Below are 22,435 nucleotides of genomic sequence, written 5' to 3' on the forward strand. Positions count from 1 at the left end.
ATGTTGGCCAAAACACATCTACTGGTTCGGGTATTACTATAGGGTCTTGCCTAAAATTCTTGTTGCGGTCGTATGCTTCAAGCCTGCATAATTGAGTCAGAAAATATCATTTAAAAGAGTGTAAGCTCAACTAAATCATCTTCATTATTACTAAGAAAACAAAAACAGGGTAAAATGTCTATGATTTTGCGCACGTGCAATATTTGCACATGTCGACTAACTGGCATGCGACGACATTGTTTACATAAGGAGAAGGTTTATTTCGACCTGTAATATTGTTTGTGAGTTATAAGTACGTCAAATTACAAAAAAAATGTTTTTACTTTTCGATTAAATCAATCTTTCTCCCAGTAGTCACAGCACCTCTTTGTGAAAGTTCGCATTTTATACGCGGCACCGTCCACTGTTTGTATTTATCCGCCATGTTAGTTTTTTCTATACCCCTTAGAACTCGCGCGCCGCCTGGCGAGTAATGACGACGGCGTAAATCATTCTTATGAATGTTCAATAGTCAATGCCATTTAAAGACTATTAAATTTTGGCAAAATATGTTAAGTACCTTCTTCAGGCTTCATAACATTGGAAAACAAAACTTAAAACGGATTAGTATGCCTGACTTAATATTTCTGCACTTGAACCCCCCCCCCCCAACTTAAAGCGAATCGGGGATTGTATACGTTTTACTCCTTAAAATAGTTACTTAAGTTAAACCATCCCTTGACCCCCATATATTTATTATTTCTGTTATCTATAATTCAAATTATACCATATTGTGTAAATTCGACCAATTAGTCGACGTTTGATCTTAACACAAAATCTCTGGCCAAATCCAAAGTAAAATTACACCATCGGCAGGTCTAATTTGGCTTGAAATTACAAACCTTGATAGTTACCCATGAAATCAAACTTATTTTATTTCAAAAATTAAAACATTGCAACAATTCAACTTCACAAAATTTTCCATGACCTTACCGTTTTATCGATTTTTCGAGAAAGGAAGGGAAGGAAACAACTAAATATTATACTAGTATATATAAATTGACCTAGATTATCCGGATTGATAGGTTGGGACTAAGGGTTAATATAATTATCTATCTGAAAGGACTTAAGATATCCGGAATGGAAGGACATAGGGTTACTGAAATAAACTCATTTATCCGAGACCAGGCTCGTATAAGTGGTAATATAAATGTATATTTTTCCTTTTCTTTTTCCAATGTAATACATGTACATAGATATACAATCAGAAAATGTTAGTTAAGGTCCTCTTCATTGGCCTCCAATTGTGGACTGATTGAGACACAAACGAAATGATGATTAATGTGTTCTGCGCTTAGGTCTCATAAGCTTCGTTTAGCTACATTTAATTATTACCAAGAAATTTTTCTGAAGAGATTTTACTGCAGTGAAATCATATTTCTTTAATATATGACAAATTTCTTTACTTTTTTAAGGAAAAGGAACGAATAGGTATTTTTTTCAATGCTTGTTTTAAATTCTAGAAAATAAACTATATATAATTTATTTTACATCATAAAGAAGAAGGTATGGTTTCCATACAAATTTTGCCCTGTGATTTCCTAAAACATGAAACTTGTGTAAAAGTTGAAAACTCATGCTTTTTAAATAATTGAAAGTCAATGCAGAAAAATCATACAAGTCATTTTTCTCACATGTGTTTTTAAATGCTTATTATGACGTCATAAACATGTGCATTTTCCCGTATTTTCTTAAAAAGTTGCAGAAGACACCAATTTTCAATGGAATTTTCTTTCAGATAACATTGTCCACAGGCATCGCCCACAAAGATCTTGAGATATGTGATTTGTTATTGTATTTTGCACAAAATATCAAAAAATTAACGTGGGCGACGGCTGTGGACACTTTTTTCTAAAGGAAAATCACCCTTCATATGTGCCATTTTGAGGCTTTTTCTGTTTGAATAGAGAAATGCTTTACATTAATGATGTCAAATTTGCAGAATGGTAAACCTTTATGCCATATTCTTTCCTGATTTATCAGAGTCATTTATTTAACTAATATTTAAGCCAGTTTCAAAACTTTTTGATGTTATTACATTTTTAGGGCGCATCAAAGCTAAAACCATACCTTCTTCTTTTTTATTATCTAGTTAATATTACCAACTGCATACAAAACTCATGGAACTGGTTTGAAGCTCAACAACATTGCATCAATTCTAATGATACCCTGAAAACTGGTGGTGCAATTCTGAACTCTGTCCAGCACTGGACAGGTGTTTACAGGCGATATTCGCAATGGATAAAACTTTTAGGTACTATTTTTGTTACCTTTGAAGCTCAATCTTTTTTAATAATACTTTTTTCCTACAAAAAAAAAAACATGCAGAGTGACACATGCCACTGTCATTACAATGATGTCGTTTTCCTTGTTTAGGGTGTTATGATTCTAACGTCGTCAATGAACATAAGAAGTAAAACTTTTATTTCAACGTTACATCGGCAGGTTTTTGTCAAGAGATATGTGCATCTGTACATTCAACTAATTTTGGAATTCAGGTATCTTTTACATATGTTATATCATGGACACAGTCAAGATGTTCAATAAAACTACCTGTGTCCCTTTGTAAGGTAGATTTTTTTGTCCGGGTTAAAAAAAATGACCAGAGGATGTCATTTTTCAGTTTTGAACATGGAGACCAAAGGCGTTAAATTTAGACCCTGATCTTTTATAAACAGGGCAGCGTCTTGGAAATTTGATCATAAAACCCGTTCTAAATTCAGCAACACATAGTAATGAGTTTATATTCACAACTATGATTTATTAAATTTACACTAAACATTTATATTTATTTCAATATCAGTCTTTAGATTAACCGGTTATTATCTTCAATTTCGAATTAACAGTCTGTAAAAAGCATGAACCACTTTTAAAAAGGACTCCAATAATATGCAGCCGTGAATTTTGCAATTGGGCAAAATCAATCAATACAGAACTGTCCTAGTTTTACATCACGAAAGCTATAAATCACAATAGACGTACAAATGTAAGAAGAAGTATAAAGGGGTCCTTTAAATCACCATTCTTTTACTTGAACTTTGATATGTATTGTTTTTATACAAATATTTGTAAAGCACTAAATCTAATATAAGAGTTGCTTAAAAATGCTGTGAAATTAAGAAAGTGATGCGGCATAAAACAAAAGAATAGTCAAATTGCATACCGATCAATAACGTTCACACACATGTTAATTCAAAATGATGTCAGTCATATATATTTTTTATTTGATTCTGGTAAAAAAAACTTTGAAATTTAAACGCATAAGTGGATACAGATAAATCATGTAAAACAGCTTCCCTTTCAAAAACAGTTAAAAATCATAATCACCAAGCTGTTGAAAAATGACCTCATGTAAAATTTTCACAACTTTTGGTCTTAAATATTTGCAAATGAAAAATGCAACCAGACTCAGTTTTCAACCTGGGTCAATCTTCTACGTTACACCTGAAATAGTTAAGTTTTCGGAAATATATAGTGCGAACATCCCTTTTTGCAACACACATGTAACTTAATATTTCTAAAATAGTTTTAAATTTACATATAAGAAGAAGTAACATTTCCTTACTTCAATGAACTCTTTGTTTTCCAAAATGATTTAGTCAGGAGAATGTGTCTGCTTTGAAGACCCCGTTTTTGCAGAGACCATCTCATCAGATCAGTGCAACAGATCATGTTATGATGTCGGAGATGAAGGAGCCATTAAATTTTTAGAATGTGGAGGGCCAAATGCATATACTTTATATACTTTAGGTATTTCAAATTCACTTCTAGCATTTCAATTCAGCAATCTAAGAATATTTACAATGTATAATTCTTTTTTATTCAATTTATGAAAGTTTTCTGATATCCATCATCTTTTACAATTTTATTGAAAGATATTATGGTCCACTTTTAATTGTTGAAACATTTTCATAAATGCAAAACCGCCTTTTTAGGTTAATATTAAGAACATTAATAAAAAATGTAAAGTTTGTTCTATCGCGGGTACGTCGAGAAGCATATATGTCATTTTTTTTGGGAAATTTAGACTTATTGAAGAAAATTAAGTTTGATAATCTACCCAAACCGCCGATAAACGTAAACTATTATTATCCATTGCATTCAGATAAAAGAGTATCTAACGCAACGACGTCCACCACCACCACTACATCACGTGACTTCTAGTAATAGCGAAATTGTTCTTAATAAAATAGCTGACAGAGCAACAATACCCCGGAGTTTAATTATTTCTTTGAGTAAATAATGTAGTTGAAAAAAATCTATTTTGCCTAAAAAGTGTTGCTAAAATCCCACTGTCCGATCAGTAAAATAATTATTCAACACATTCGCACAAAACCTTACCCATTGTTTTGAGTTTTTTTTTACATATGAGCCGAGATTTTTCGTAAAACCATGCTAAACTCAGATTCTAGCAGCACTTTCCAAGTATTTTAGGAGGCAAACTTTCCAGCTGTACAAATCTTATGTTTTGAAATATACAGGTAACTGTTGTTCTGTTGCATTATTTTTGTCACAAATGACAGAGGAGAGGCCGACCGGGATACGTATATAGCTGACAGTCTTTTAAAGAGAATATAATCAATGAAAATAAATTAGCATACCTGTTCTATTAAAAGAACTCCATATAAAAATATTCACGATATTTGCATTTAAATTCCATTTTATGTATCTTTGTACATGCCGTCCAAACCAAATTGTCTTTACACGACATGATCAATTCCCAAGTTACTTAATGTATAACATATGACGTCATCGGTGGTAGATTTTAATCAAAATGACAGATACAGCATTACAAAATAAGAAAATTTTAATTTTGTTAATGTTTACACGTTTTATTCATTTTACAGAGTTAAATTACATCTCTACAGTATACCAATATTTCGAAAACTTGTGTTCTAAAATTGACGTCATCTCGTCTACTTTGACGTCATAATGTAGCACTGATTTAGTCAAGGGAGAATATTTTGTATGCTTCCTTATTCCCCCTGCGATGACCACTGTAACTCTACTTGGCAATAATCATAAGGTTGAAAATGCATAGAAACAATATAGCATGTTAGATATCTGTTATTATTTTCATTTCTCAACTACGTTCGACTCAGTTAAGAAGAGTTCTGGGTTTTTATATGTTTAGCATCATAGTAAAGAGATTACAGAAAAAAACCGCTTAGGGCAGTGCACGTGCTGAAAGCGTTTGCTCGCGGGGAAGTTAATATTTGGGTTTATATTGCGGGTTGGAATTCAACTGCGCGATATGAAGACCGGCTATTTAGATGAGAGCGTAGAATTAGAGGTCCTGTGTCACAGTAGGTTCTAACAAGAGAAAAAAATTGTTATTGCTTAAAGGCTAAAAGTTCCAAGAATAGTAGATCTGCAGATATCCAGGGCCAGCGACAAGTGATTGCGTCTCGGTATGAATAAAAATCGTGAAAGGGACATGAAGCAAACAAAACAAACAGACAAGATTCTAATGGGTCAGATCTACATGAGTTACAATAGCCCTACTGCTCTCTTTCTGCAATTTTTTTACGCTTCATGTTACTATGTAAATTTTTGATTACATATTATGGCCCTACCATGCCCCTTTCATTCATAAATTGAAATATTTCAAATACATACATGTAACATTGAGAGTGTTCCCATAAAAATATGACTATACATTACTTAATTGTTCATGAGTAAATTTTAAAAAATCCTTTATATTTGTATGTCACTTTTGATCTCCCATTGTGTTCCAATCTACCTTGAGGTATTGATTTGAAAAAAAAAAGCTTGAATCTACACTACATTGGTTTCTCCCATAAAAGTACAACTACGATAAAATAATTTGCTTTTTCTTGGAAAAATATTTTAAAGATTCTTACAATATGCTATGTTTTCCAGTATAAAACGTTTATTGTTCATTGTGGTTTCCGTCCTTCCCTCAGTAGTCATGATTTAAAAATTTGAAATTCTAATGCAATTGTTTTGTAAAACACTTTTTCATTGGCTAATGCACTGATGTTTGAAGCAGTAAAACAAGCATTTACGAGCGTGAAAGCTTTTTCATTGTGACGTCATAATAGAGCGACGCAAAAACACAATGCTCTGTGACGTATTTCATGTAACAAAATTCATCAGAATAAGTTGTAAACAACGGCAAAAAATGTATGGATTGCATTAGAATGGGAATAACTTACGCTTACGCGTCGCCGGTAAAACTCAGTTTGCGACCGTTAAATCAGCATTAACGGTCGCAAATACCAAATTAGAAGATAGTTATTCCCTAATTTATATAAAACTGGTGATGCTTTATTTAAATACGACAAATCATTATTTCGCTTTTTTTAGAAGGATAGTTTTAAAGATTTTTTCCCCTGTTCCTCCTGTTGAGACATCTACCTGGCCTTGGGCCCAACATTTTGGAAAAATTATTCTACAAAATACATAGAAGTTCTTAAATAAAATCATTTTTCTCTTCCCCAGTGGTTATTGAGAAGATTTTTCAAGAGTTAGGGTGAATTCACCATGTATCAGACACCCTTGTACTTCAACAAGTTCTAGTGATATCGCTATGGACGGAAAACTACCAAAATGCAGTTTAACATTTAGTATGTGATTAAAATATAAATTTTGGACACAGTTATATGCTTTTTATTGAGAAAATATAAAAATAGAGTTTTTTAAAAATAACTCAGAATTCACCATGGATCGGACATTGTTTACCATGCATCGGACAGACGGTATTTGGACTGGGAAAATATCATACCTTTATTAGAGTGCTTTAAATTCTTTGATATGGATATACTTTTACCTTTAATCTAAGAAATAACCTTCAACTGAAATTTAATTGACGATATCGTTGCACAAATGTAGAACGATTCAAGATGCCTCACTTTGCCTTACAAATGCTTTAATATCAATTCTCTGTAATTATCAAACAATATCAATAATGCTTGGCCACGCTACATTTTCAATTTCTATGAAACTTTTTGTGTGTACTCACATTGTCACATCATTAATGGTTTTATATTTTTTTATTTCAAAAAATGTCTCGTTGCCATGGTAACGGCACCTATTGTTTCCCCTGTAAATTCTTCCTAAAATTTGACCAAAAAACGTGATTTTGTAGGTTTTACTGAATAAAAATGAACTTAAAAGAAACAAGAGAATGGGAAAATCTACTTTTGTTTCAAAACTACCATTATTCCTTTCTAACATAACAATATAATTTTTTAAAAACTGTAATTCTACATAATGGCTTAACAACGCTTACCTTTGGGGATTTGGGCATTTTGCCAAATTGAGAAAATTACCATTTTAGACCCTTTTTCAAAGCGATTTTTAATACTTTGCACACTGATTTGAAATTCAGGAAACAGTGCATTGTATAGATGGTACATAAGATAGTTTAAACACATTAAAATATTTATGGGACACTTAAACATTTTTTTTAAAAAGCTGATGAAAAATTACCCAAAATCTGCAAGATTTCCGTATTTCAAGGAACATATGCACATTTCATTAAGTTCATATAGAAAAGAAATGTTCCTTTCTACCTGTTTTGATGTCATTTACAGTAAAATTAGTCCATCTCTAGGAAAAGTGTCATGTAAAAATATTCACATCCCATTTACAAGAGCATTAATACAGGTAAATATGTTCTTAGATAGGAGAACTGTGAACACCTGCACAAAATGCCCCCCCCCCTTCCGTAAAATTGACAATTTTGAAGTACATGTAGACTATCCAGGGCATGTTTCAAGTTTCCTGAAACTATCCCCTTAGATTGAAACTAATATGAAATAAAATTTTCCCTATCCATTCTCTATTACTATGGAAACGGGAATGCAAGATTTGTTACCATGGAGACAGGAATACCAGATTTTTGACCAAAACGGCTGCGTTTAACGTAACAATATTCCCAAAACTACACTTATTTACTCTTTTATAAAACCTGTGTAATGAATTAAATGTGAATGTGAACTAAAATTTTTGGCATCTTAAATTTGCATCTTTATGATGTTGCAAAAATATAATGCATTTTGTAATGCTATGTCAAATAATTGCAAAACCTTGTGGCTTTTACTTTTTCAAGATTTGGTAAAACTTGAAAAATTCTGAAATGAAACTAAAACAAACAGGACATTCATAATTTTTTACTCATTTCACCTTGTTACTTTGTATAATTTTTTATTTAATTCATGGGCAACTGCAAACCACAGATACTTTAAATGAAGTCAAAAATTTACCCTCCCCCCTTCTGATCTTTTCTTTTAAAACTTATGAAACACGGCTTTAAACTTGAGAAAAATTACATTGGTTTAAAAAAAACACATCCTCTTGGGTAAGTTATCTTGGATTTAAACATAAATATCCAACAATGGAAAACTTTAAACATAGTGTTTGGCATATAATTAATAATTTGGTTTGCAATGGATCTTTTGTATTCTGTAAAGTCAGTTGAAAGAATGCCCCTCCCCCATGAGACACTGTCCCCCACAAGTATCATTTCAAGGAAGTTCTTCCTTTCATTTTACTAGGTTCCTGCCAACATCTCATCACACCAACTATATCAATCTCCTTTTCTTTTTTTCACATGTAAATATAAATTCTGAAAACAAGAGAACCTTTCGCTTTTTTTATTTTTTATATTTGCAACATTTAGAGTACATGCATTCTCAACTACGGTACATATCATTAGATTTACGTGACAAATTCTATTGTTTCTGATGCTCTGAAAATCATGTCTCTGATTTTTCAATTTTAGAGTTTTTGTTGGTCAGGCATGTACCAGTAATGACCTACACTGACATATGCATATAAAACTGATAATTAGTTAATGAGAATTATGCTGAGTTGAGTTTTTTTTGGCAAGGTACAGGATAAAGCTTGATAAGTTCTAAAACATATTGTTATACAGCATAAGATTTGAGGATGCCATCACATAATATGATAAACATGTTCCTATTATATTTGAACTTTGACATCTCAAACACTGATATCTTGAAGACAGTGGGTACAAGTATGTTGAAGTAGGTTGGAATTCAGCTTTCACTTGCCTGGTTTCAAACTTAAAATATGGCATCCCTTATCAACCTGCAATGGTAAATAATTCCTGCACTTTCCAATATACACTGATTTCAAGCTAATTAAATGTGTATGTAATCCTTTAGAAAGTTGTTTTCTTTATTCTAGTGTAATAATTCTTCTGTTACTGGACAGGTATTAAATTTTGTTTAAAAAAAAAAAGAAATAAGCAAGGTTTAAATTTAGATATAAAACTGAAATATTTTTTAACAATTTAAGGACAGATGATACAAACAAACTTTTGTCAAAGAATTTGAAAATAACAACTGGGGTCATGTTTAAATCAGTAAAATTAATAACTTTCTTCAAGTACTTTTTAATTTTTAATTCATAATTGCATAATAATGGAATTTGAAGTGAAAAATATTTGTATAGATTAATAAGGATAGTTTCAAGAGGGCAGACTTTTGAACATCACAGAAGGTTTACAACTTCTTAATATTCTAGAAATTTATTAATAGCATCATTAATTTGCAATTAAATTATGCCAAAAAATTTATACCAATCCAGGCATCCATTTTTTGTTTGTATCATCTGTCCTTAATTTAATTTCATATTTTAAGAATGGTTACCTTGAAAAGAACAAAATCTAGGCTGTCCACTGTCTTGCAGAATGCACTTGAACTTCAGTCATGGCCTATTTGGTCCTGTTTTGGTTTAATGGTCTTACTTTTTCTTTATTCATCTTATATTGTAAATCCTTTGATGAAAAAATGATGAAAATAATTATTTTCTTAGGAACATGATCAAAAGGAAAATTCATTTCATTCATACACAGACATGTTCATGTGTGTGATCATCTTACCAGTAGTGAATATTTGCCTGAGTATCAAATAATTTGTTTAGAATATTATAAAACATGGTCAGTGTGTATAAAACAAATATCATTATAAATCAGACGTAAATATTCTACATGTACATGTATATAGTTTTATTATACCCTCCGATTGAAAAGTGGTAGGGTATACTGTAATCGGTATGTCCGTCTAGCTGTACGTCCATCTGTCTGTACGTCCGCTGTCTGTTACGCTTTAGGGTACCCATCTCTTATTATCCGCAACTCCTCTTATACCACTGCAATGAGTGAAATTTAATGAACCTTTCACAGAATCTTTATTACTTATTGCCATTGTGCACCTCCTATTTTACTTTTTGATTCGACACATACTTTGGGTTTCCCGGCCACAGTAAAACATGGATTTGTCATCAGTTATAACCATATGGGAGGCAGGGGGTATCATTTAGTGAGCTCATTGCTCACAGTACCTATAGTTAAATTTTGTTTTAACACTAATACATATGTACAAGTGTACATATATATTTTTTACTGTTTGCTATTTGAAAAGATTATTATTATTCACACAAAATTGAACTATAGATTATACAGTACCGGTACTTCACAGACAAATGAAAGAGTCTATATAAACAAAAATAACTCAATATTTCCAGTGCATTCTTAACCTAGATCTATTTTGTCAATACATATAGTACAGTTTCGGATATATATGATAAATTTAAAGTTTAAAAGATAGAAGCTATTAAGTAAAACAATGACATCAAAACAAACATGCTGTTTTCCTATTTTCTGCTTATGAACCATGACCATATTTTGCTGATATATAGAATACTATTTAAAAAACTTAGCTACTTTATGCTTGTGCTCACACGTTATAAACGTTTGATGCAGTTTTTTTATAGAAACAAACTTGCTGTAGTTAAATATCTTAACAACACAATTCTGTAAAATATGTGCCTAATGCCAATAAAGAATTGAAATAATAGGATAAACAATGAGTTAAAACTGACAGAAGTGGAAATTTATATCATAAAGATAAATAATGTTCACTTAAAAGTCTCTCTCAGCACATCATAAAAAGTAAACCTACTGAATGGCACAGATTTTATACAATCTCTATATAGACATTTATATTTCGGGGGGGGGGGGTCAGCTGTATCAGCAAGTGATGTTTGTATGCTTCAAATTCATTTTTATTTATAAAAATAATTAATTCAAACTGTCAAAAGGTATAGTTCGCTTGATTTGATAAGGACTACTGACCACTACCGCCAGTACCGGTAAAACAATTGTGTATTGTAAGTAAATAAGATTAAGAAAATATGCATTTGTTAATCTTGATATTTTTGTAATGCTCAGTATATACATAAATTTACCTTCTGTCTTCATTGTTTAAGATGTCTAGCCTTCTTTTCTTCTTCCAGACTGTAAAACTTTGATGAGATCTTTCGCCAGAAAATGTTCATTGCTGTTTACTAAATACACATTGTACCTCCAAACGTTAAAGAGTAGTTCAAGGGAAGTAATTAGGAAGCAAAAAATGCTTCAAAATGTAGAAAAAAGTAATCTTTACCTTTGAATTCCTTTTACATCTTTGGGTCTCCCACCAATATTTTACATATTTCGATATAATCAAATATCAGCCTTTCATAATTAATTATTACTAAATTTGTAATCAGTGTGCCTTTTTTGTTTTAAGCCTCCAAAAACTTCACTAAACCAATCACATATCTGATATGTTATGATATGTAAAATGTCCATTTACTATTGAGAGATTAAATTAAAACTACAGATATAATTACTTTAATCTGTAGGATTAAATTCAAATAATGAAAACATATTAAGTTATCCCTTTTCATTTCTGGACACAGTTTTTCTTGATAAGTACACGTTTTTCAAAATTAACGAAATTGAGAATTTTGCACCCCGTTTCTATGGCAACCAAGGGTCTATTTCATAAACCCACTTTAGATTTTACAGTTAATGACATAGCTGCTTAAAATTATTATAAAAAAATCAAAATGTTTTTCTATGCGTGGCTAACCAATTTTGATAATTACAGAGAATTGATATTAAAATGCTTGTAATGCGGTAATTCGCGCCTTTTTCTCATGGGTTATCATACTCTGGTTTGTAGAAATAAATTAAGTCATATTCTAGACCTCATATAGGGATAACTTGTATTTTGACCAAAATTTGTTTTTTTTTTATTTTCTATTTCCGACAGAAACAGATGTCAGTAGGGTTCTGTATGAAAAATGGCAGTGATTACCTTTGCATCGGAAAGTGTCCGATGCATGGTCAATTTGTGTCCGATGAACGGAGAAATGAACATACTAGAAAAAAACCAGCTCTAAAAAGAATTATACAAACATTGAAGAGAAATTTCTTTAAAATTCATTTAAAATTGCAAATCTTTGACAAAATTCACCAAAGTCTGACTCGTTCCGTTCAAATCGAATTTAAAGAACGATAACTCTAAAAACTGCAAAATCATCAATTTTTGTTATTCCCTTTTGATGATGTAAACTATGACATGACTTCAAGGCCATTATCGGGGTATTTTTATCACAACATGATAATAACAATCGGTATCATAAGAAAAATTAAATCTTCATCTTTAAGACAGAAACACATAAATACACGGAACTCTTAAGTCAAAAGAGAGTTTATTGCCTAAAGTTGTCCGAAGCAAAGTATGTGTCCGATGCATGGTGAACTCACCCTATAATAAATAGTTATCTATACTTAATTATATACCCTAAAAAGGAGATGTGAATTTTCATTTGAACGAACATTAATTCCCTTCCGACAAGGGTGCTTTGGAGCAAGTTTGAATGAATTTGGCCAAGTTGTTCCTGCGAAGTTGAATATGTGAACAATTTACACACAACTGACAAACGTCGGGCGCACTTTGATCGGAAGAGTTCACTTGAGCCTCATGCTTAAATGCTTAAGAAAAGTTCTGTGTCAAATAAGGATTTTATAAATGTAAATAATAATATTTCTTTCAAAATTTATAGAAGCCGAAAAAGTGAAAAGAGGGGGATCATGTCTTGCAGTAAGCTGTGGCGGTTCTGTGCAGGAGTTTTCATATTCTTCAAATTGTTCCGAGTCATACTTTGGAGCCTGTGTCTATAAAGGTAACATCCAAGTACACGTACACATCTTATAAAAACAGAGCAAAAAGGATTGAAATAAGAGATACCTTGGCATACACCACTCTCTATTAACACCAGCAAAACTAGCTTGTAAGGTACTTGAATATAAAGAAATCTTATAAAATAGTCACACCATTTCCCAGTCTTTCATAACGTAGCAATTTCTCACATAGGTATGACGGATTTCGGTCATAAGAAACCGAAAACTTGCACCACTGGGACTTCTATGGGAAATGTTTACAGAAATGCATTGAGTTACCAATACCTCGTAGTCAAATAAAAAACACATGTTAGCATATATCTGTCATGTTTTCCATTTAACTGGGATAGAAATCAACATAATATTTACAGCTCAGCTTCGCTAAAATCAATTTTGCCTTCACTTCTAATGTAAAACAAATATCACTCAACGATCCATGGTGGCAATCGATGTTGACAAAAAGTATGTGGATGGCACAATTATTCCACAATACCGATCAAATATTCGGCAATTCTAAAAGAAAAATTATGGATTTAAATTGCATTCTGATTTTCAAGGCAATAAAAATCGTTAAAACCTATACCTGTATAAAATTTTTCTACAGTTAGAGTGATCTGCCCTTTGGTCTAAATTTCAATACATAGAAATTTTCTAAATATAACTCAATTTGTAATGAATTTAAGTATTCTTAACATTTTAAAAGACCTTAATTAATTAAATGAACATGTTAATTACATGTATTTTCTCAGTGGAAGTATACAACAGTGATTTCTGTTCATTGATACAGTGTTGTTTTTCTAACTTTTTCCTTGGGGTATATGCCAGGTACCATGCATTGAAAATCAAAGAGATAAACTCAATGTTTACTCCTTTTTTCGATGTAATTTTCACTATGTCCAAAAATCTTTTCACTGATGTGGAGTGTCTTTCTGTTCGAGAGCAATTAAAGAATTGCATAGCAATAGCCAAATGAACTTTCCATTGATTTCTTTCTTCTCTTTTATAGAGTATCTAGGATGTTTTCAAGACCAGCAAAATCGAACTTTATCTGGAATCAGCCGTAGAGGAGACTTTACATTGACTGTAGGAAGTTGTAGGAAGTTTTGTACAGACTACCAATTTTATGGAGTTGAGGTTCGCATTTTTGCCAACGGGTTTTACAGGAACGTTTAATATCGTTCCTCTGTCATTCCGTCTGTCCGGCTTTCTGTCTCTCACAAAAACGTAAACCTTGGTCATAACTTTTGAATAAAAAGATGACTTTCATATTATAGTCCACTACCGGTGAAACGGGAGGGGACTATCGGTTTCCTCTGCATCTGTCCGTCCGTCCGTCTGTCTGTCCCCGTCTGTCAGTCAGTCTGTCCTACTTGGTTTTCCGCAATTTTTTATAAACGCTTGCAGATATTGAGCTAAATTTTGGTATGTGAGTATATCTTGGTGAGTTACAGATCAAGTTTGAGTTTCGTTTCGCTTCATTGATTTTTGACAGAATTATGGCATTTTTTTTTTCATAATTGTTTAAGATCGGGTTCGTGCTACGCTAAATTCCTATGGTCAACTTGGTAAATACCAAGCGAGAAAAAATGTTGAAAAATGAGTTGAAATAAAGTCTTAATGTGGATTATTTTATTAGGTTAAAGGCATTCACAACCTGAAAATCAAGCAGTTTTACCTTGGTCATATCTTTTGCATATTATACAATGACATCCTGAAGAAAAAGGGGAACCCGGTAATGGACATGTATTGCTTATGCAATACTCTCAGAATGCTTATTTCACTTGAAATTAAAGTAGGATTCTTCTCATATTTCTTGTATATGAAAACATAATAAATTTTTCACAGAATCAAGAAGACAACATCACTAAATGATAGTATCAGTAAGATTAAATTTGACAGTCTTATATTAGACACAAGGTCAGGTGAAGGTTATATCTTCGCCTGGTTATTAAGAATCAAAAAAATACTTAAGCCAATCATACAACCCCTACTGGCATTTCAAAACACTGCATACTTTTTCTTTTTGCATCAAAGATTCTACTACATAGGGCCTATCAGATGATATCAGATTAAAATAAATAATTAACTTGAAATGAATATTTGATAATCCGAATTTCCTCTACTTTTCTTAATTTTTTAAGATATGTTACTTATTTTTATATGATTCTTATATTTAATTTTTTTTTATTTTCACATATAATAAAGTTATCAAATAAAGGTTCAAAATGGTACAAAAACAAAAAGAGTTTTGACCTTTTACTGAGAGAGAAAAAATACTTTTTACTGATTTTTGGTTCAAATCTGTATTAAGATTGGAAGCTTTTAAAAGCTAACGTAGTCCTAGTTTGTTTGAAAAACAATATTTATTTAACATATTTTGAAAAGTTCCTAAAATGAATATTTCAACTTACATCTGTAAATTTCTTCAAGTCTTTGATTGTTTAAAAACTATAATTAAATTCATTATTCTATAATAATTTAGAGAGACAGAAAAGAGGATATTTGCATACGCCTCCATTCCGCCAAAAATATAGTCCATGGTACATGTAGTTTTCAAACACAGTTTACCATTTCTAGTTTAAGTTGTATAATTCTTATTAGGAAAGAAAAACATGGTCTTTTGAATCTCCTTCACCTAAATATATAAGGCATATAATCAAATATACTTTGAATATTTCATCAAGTCAGATACCAGAGAAGAATTCTACCTGAATGTATCATTATTGTTTACAATAAATTCAAGGTCAAGGTCTCGGGGTCAAATATTGTGTATTTAGTAACACTTTAAAAAATATACTATGATTTTTTGATCCCGTAAACGTGACATAAGGTCACGGGGTCAAACATCATAGTATATTTAGTCATACTTTACCAAATACTCTGAGTTTTGACCTCGTGCCCTTGACCTTTTATCTGTTGTAAAAATTAAAAGCAATATGAGCTGCAAGTTTGTCATGTGAAAAATTTGTTTCAAATTTGTAATCAACTATTTCAACGACAAAATAATAGAACATTTATAAACTTTTGTTGTTCATATTTGCTATAGAAAGGCTTTTTATAAGCTTTAATTGAAGGAATATTACATTATTGTCGTCCTGTACAATATTGTCTTCTTATATAATGCTATATTTTCAATTGTAGAGAAATATACCTTCCGAAACAATTAAAAATTTCATTTTGATGTAATTGATCATAAAACTTTAAAATACGTACAAATTAATCATAATAACGCATTAACCAGCAAAATAAATTTCTCAATCAATGCAGCTCATATTGCTTTAAGATTACTTTAAAGCTATACTTTTTACCACTTTACATTCGTGTTTGATCTAATTTAAAAAAAATAATAACTTTGGTGATTAGCTTTGAGATTTGAGAAGATATTCATGTTTGACTCATTTTACCATAAATTATGACATCCCATCCGATAAAACACCGAAAGCGGGGAAATGCAATTCTCTGAACTTCCTTTTTTTTTATTGAGAAATAATACTTTTTTCACTGAGGAGAAATACGTAATCCCACTCAGAACTATGATATTTCTTTTAATTACAGTTTGGTGGAGACTGCTTTTGCGGAAATTTTTTTACATCATTTATTAAAAAGCCTGAAAGAGAATGTAATATAAAATGTAGTGGGAACGAAAGTCAAAGTTGTGGTGGTGCCGACAGGATCAACATCTACAGTAATCTAAACTACGAGACAGGTACTGTGAAATCACTTATTTTCATGGGGAGTTAATTTTCGAGGTTTTCGAGGTATGAAGAGATCCATGAATCTATGTCCATAATGAAATGTTATTTTCACAGATATTACAACTAAAAATTCTTCATCCACAAAATATAATTCCAACAAACTCACATTTTTTCCTTAAACTAAGAAAATTCGAAAATGTGTGATTTTATAGTATTTTTCCAGAATATATGAAAGCATGTGTTTTGCATCCATCCATCATTCCTGCTTAACTGAAGAAGTAGGCAATGTGTAATATTGTTTTATTTGATCAAAGAATATCATAATAATCTTTTTTATCCTCCCATCTCCTATAAATTTTGTTGATGAATTCATGTTTTTATTTCCTTCACTAACAAAAGAATTGAAGAATAAACTAGTTTATCATACAGCAATGCTACCTTACGCTATCTCAATTTTCTTAATAAGTTTTTTCTCTTAAAATCCCTTCTGAATCATGATATAGTTTTAACAATTTTGATCTTTAATGAAATCAGTAATGAATCTCAAAAGTACATTGAAAAAGAACTTTTTGGCCATTCTGTTGCGTACCGAATCAACTAAGACAAATAACCCAGCAAAGTTAAGGTTACAAATGGGAATATCGGCGATTTCTTGAGATAAAAAATAAATGCTTTATTAGGATGGGCTATTCTTTTTAGGACTTCACTAATATCAAAAGAATGTAATGTGGTTTTACTCTACATGTTGGGGACATTTAGATTTTTTATTTAAACTTGTCACGTGATGTCGACGTCACATGATTTTAGCAATTATACTTGCAGTTTAGAGGTCATCTATAAATTCCAATATTGCAAGGGCATAACCAAGTTGAAAATCTTAGTTTAATATGTAATCCTTTTCAACACTATATATAGTTTGTGAGAAGTGCTGCGAACCATATAGATTCCCTTTTTTAATTGCTAAAATTTAATTTGTTGGGCAGCAGGTTGAGTGTTTGCTGGTCAGCTACATTAAATATAGCTATAATTAATTTGTTTGCAAAATTTCATGAGATTCGGAGCACTTTTCAAATATCTTAATGCTTCTTGAGTTAATGTGTAAAAACTTGGCGAGATACATTGAGGGTTTGCCTTTGCAATAAATCGATATATTAGGGCCCTTCCATTACTTTTTCAATGTATCTGCATACAAACACGCGACAGTATCACTTGTCTGGAGAATGTACGGACAGTTGATCAATAAAATACTAAAATAGACATCGCATCCAAGTTAACGGCCTTTTTTATTTAATTGCAAATAATATTTTATTTAAGAACAAAAGACATTTTTCATTGTACAAAATGTGACTTCATCAGCCTCCCACTGTGTACAAACTGGGTCATTGTTGCGAGATGACGTCACATTGACAAGTGCATTGCGATCGATGCATCGTTTATATACTGTTGTGTGGGATTTAACAAACGACAAACTACATGTAATAGTAAGTTTGAATGTAGTATACAGCTATCCAGCTGTTTGAAATAGCAAATAATTTCTTTTTATGGTACTTTGAAGACCTTATATTATGTGTGACGTCATAGTAAACATTTCCCCTACAAATTAGGCCCCGCTTCCTTACTTTAACCTTAACTGTGCTGCGAAACTCAATTTGAAGGTAATAATGGTATATTTCTTCAAACACAAGTATTCTGAATATATTGCATAAGCAATACAAGTCCCCTACCGGGGTTCCCTTTTCTCTTTAGAATTTCATTTTATAATATCCTATTTATGATAAAGTACCTATGACAATCTCTTTTAGATTATTAATCTATCGCAGCCTCAGCCAGGAAGGATAACTCCAAAAATTAATATTTTATTTGAATAGATACCAATGCTTATTAGCATGATATGAAATAAGAACTAGTTTGTGGTGTCTTGCAAAAGATTGTAAAGGCTTTTTACCCTATGTATAATAGAATAAATGACGGGAAAAACCACATCAGTATAAAAAAAGACAATTTTTCTGAATGCTTTGATACTTATCCTTTTTAACCTAAAATATATCTTTTGATCAATTTGCAATAAGAAAATCATTGCTGATATTCCAATTCGCTTTTTCTGCAAAAATATTGGAGATTTGACTATTTTCCCCCTATAACATGATTAATTTTAATATTTAACTTTAAAGAAATATTGCGGATAAATTTACATACTTTTGTGGATTCAGAGATATTTTTCTGATTAACGTTTATTTCTGGTAAAATACCAAAATATGAAACAAATGTGACAGAGACTCTGCAGAATTTTTTTTCGAGTTCAAAGTGACATACGAGGGTGTCCAAAATGTTTGTGGACAATGGCTTTTTATTCTAAAAAAAAAATGGTTTATATAAATTTTTTGTATACCAAAATATTTTTTACGAAAATCCAAATCAGATTTCATTTTTATTGATGCAACTTTATATTTTTATTTTTTATATATTAATATTGTTGATTGATAAAACTTCGTGGATACATCTAGAGATATTGAATTTAAGACCACATAAAGAGAGACTTTGATTTTCCAATGAAAGGGTTTTTAGAATGAATTTTGCTACTTGTACAAACCTATGAAACCTATGAAAAAATAGTTCTGCAGTAAAATAACAGGATGCAGTTTGTAGAAACATGATTTAAACTGATTGTTGGAAGACCTGATCTCAAAAAACTACATAGACATTGTCAACTCAAAAACTCAAGCATCGTTTTAAAATCAGATTTGGAGTATTCATTTGAATACAATCAGAAAGATTTTAAATAAAATAATTTTTCAAAAGACTTATGACAAGGTAGGCAAATTTAGGAGTTTAGTTTTTTCTTGAAAAAGCAATGTGTTCAATGTTATCAGAAATCAAGACCTCTAATTCAGCGTTGGGAATGATTGTTAAAAGTATTAAAGTCTTTTTGAATTATGAGGAACTATTTTATATCGGTAAAACCCCATCAGTGCACATTACATCAGATGAATAGAAAATAAAATAACAGTTCAATTAATTTAACGAGGGAGTTATACATGTATGTAACAATGCTGGATGCTGATTCGATATGTTGGAGTTAATCTATGTGTAGCTTATTGTTTTAATTTTAGTAAAAAATGTTACAGAAAAAAACTTTCTCCTAACATTTCAATAATAATATGCAGCCAGTAATAATTTGACATGTCTTCCCATCATTTGGATCATCTGTAAGTAAAATGGAATACATTCTTTGTGTTTAATAAATTATTTCAATTTTAAAATGAACATTGAAAAAAAAACCTCGACTACCTCAAATATGCGATTACAATTTTTATTGTTGAATATCATGATTGATTGATTTACATTTACCTGAATTGTCTCAGTTTTGATTTTTCCCCCATTTCTTCTTGTCGACTTTTACATAATACTAACACATAAATATCAATCAAACAGAGATAAAAACAAACTGGACATCATCAATGCAGATTTGTAAAACACGGTATCCCTCGTCGTACTTAATTGGAAACGTCTCCTTGACTGACTCTACTTTGGCATGTAAACAATTACAAAGGAAACAGAGAGGTTTTACCTGGCTAAGCATCGCAAAAGAAGTGTATACTGGGTATGATCGAGGTGAGAAAGCTATAACTTTTATTACTATCTTTTTTCTTTTTACTACTGCATGTACACCCTTCCTACTAGTCTTTTTTTTATTTTTTGAATGTTAAACATGACATTGTATTACATATATCCCACTTTTAATTAAAATGTAAATGGCGTTCAACTATTAAATATTTTTTCAGTGCAGGCATACAAATGAATCTTGACAAGATGTATACGTACGAGAGTTGTTCAAAAATTACGCGGACTCTGCTATTATTTTTTCTTACAGACATCATATAGTTATGAAATTTCACAGAAATATGTATTTTTAGATTTCAATAAATTTTGGGCAAAATTTGTGTATTTTAAAAATAATTCTTCTAAAAATATCGCTGTGTTGATATCACTGATGAAGAGGTACGGAGCAAGACAAGAAATATGAAACAAAAGCATGCGGAATCCAAAATTTAAATCATACATTTTCTATAATTCGCGATATTTTTCGTCAATTTTCTCAAATGTATCTTTATATTGTTCTATTAATTAATATGTATTTAGATTTCTGACGTGATATTTGAAGTACTTGCAGAAATATACTATTTTCTACGATGCAATTCCCGTGAAAATGATTGTGAAAATGTCGTCTCCTGAATTGACGGAGCACTACACATTTGTTAAATTATATGTAATGCTCGAGACATTGCAAACATTGATCCAAGATATGAATAATAAAACATGTAGTATATAAACCAGGGTATTCCTGGCATTTGCCTATAACTAGCAAATCGGAATTTTAGACCGTTAGACCTCGGCAAAAAGGCTATACAGGAGGACGGGAAGTATATAAGTACTTTGATATTTCTTCGACGTCTTTCTGATATCAAAGAAAACAAAAATGCAACATTGTCGAAATTTTTATCAAGCAAACAATTGTGGATTAAATATTTTCATCATAAATAATATCTAAAACATGCATTTTATTAGTTGCTCCACAGAGACTCAGTTTCAATTTCTGACAGGTGTTGCTGTTGATATCCATGAAAACGAAACGTTTCATCAGTGTCAGAAATGTAACCAGACTACCTGTGAATTTGTTAATTGTTTTGAAAAGCTTGATTATCTAATTTGTGAAAAGGTATTGTAAACATGTTTTTCAGATTTTTTTTTAAATTTCATTCTTTCCTCATTCATAAGAATCTATAACTTATCATTCAAATTTCATTGAAGACATATTAATATAACTTTCATTTCCCACTTTTAGATAACATATATTTTCCGATAAGCAAATGACTTTAGTTAAAATTGAAAAACATATGTATATAGTGTACTCTGGTTTTGCGTGAACTACATTTGGTCATGGATTTATTAATCTATTTCATTTTTGGATCAAATATTTTTTCAGGGCTCAGGTTTTGAAATACCTCAAAGGAGAGTGAAAAGTAAGCTGCTTAATATAGTTTCTGATCTGTTTGTGCAACTATGCTTTAAAGATCTTCAAAGCAAAAAAATGCTTGTTCAATATTTATTACTTCCTTTCTGAAAAATTAATGTTTGGTAAAAGCACGGATATTGGTTGTTAACAATGTACAAGCACAAATATTTGTTGTTAAAAATGATCAACTAAATTAAATCCTACGCGAAATTTTAAATGGGTTTACTTTCAAAACAACGAAATTAAATGCCCACGGAAATACTCTTGATGACAAATCGACGAAATTTTATCCCCACGAAAATTTGTGCTTCTACAGTTTTTAGTCTTCAAGAGTCCATTTTGTAGAATGAAAATGAAATACACGTGTATGTGCTTTTTTGTTTTGGTTGTAAGGTAATGGGAATCGTTTTATAATATCAAAGGGTTTTACCAATTTTGGGTTTTTTTCTTTTTAAAAACAAAACACAATTCATGATTTTTCTTTAGAAGATACTCTTCACTTATTAGATATTAATGCAAAGAGGTTTACTACTAGGACTTCTTTTTAAATGATTTGTGATTCAGGTAGAACAGGATACGTCCATGTTATAAGATACAGTACCAGACCCAACCAGACCCAACCTGACACCCAGGCAGTCCCAAAAAGCAGTCCCCGGGGCTGCTTGGGGACCGCTCTGGGAC

At 31.2% G+C, this 22,435-nt stretch overlaps 1 protein-coding gene across 1 annotated transcript; it reads left to right on the forward strand.

Annotated features, from left to right (window-relative positions):
- LOC134249435 (sialate:O-sulfotransferase 2-like) lies at positions 1-22,196 on the forward strand. The gene is made up of 8 exons (XM_062731787.1): positions 1-30; positions 3,639-3,789; positions 12,928-13,047; positions 14,052-14,179; positions 16,601-16,751; positions 20,173-20,352; positions 21,342-21,457; positions 21,725-22,196. The coding sequence occupies exons 1-8, from the start codon at positions 1-3 to the stop codon at positions 21,860-21,862; spliced, it is 1,014 nt and encodes a 337-aa protein (XP_062587771.1). The 3' UTR covers positions 21,863-22,196.
- Positions 22,197-22,435: the final 239 nt, after the last annotated feature.

The sequence above is a fragment of the Saccostrea cucullata genome, unplaced genomic scaffold, assembly GCF_032062105.1.
Source record: "Saccostrea cucullata isolate Sc308-1 unplaced genomic scaffold, CSIRO_AGI_Scuc_v1 ctg2237, whole genome shotgun sequence".
Lineage (NCBI taxonomy): Eukaryota > Metazoa > Mollusca > Bivalvia > Ostreida > Ostreidae > Saccostrea > Saccostrea cuccullata.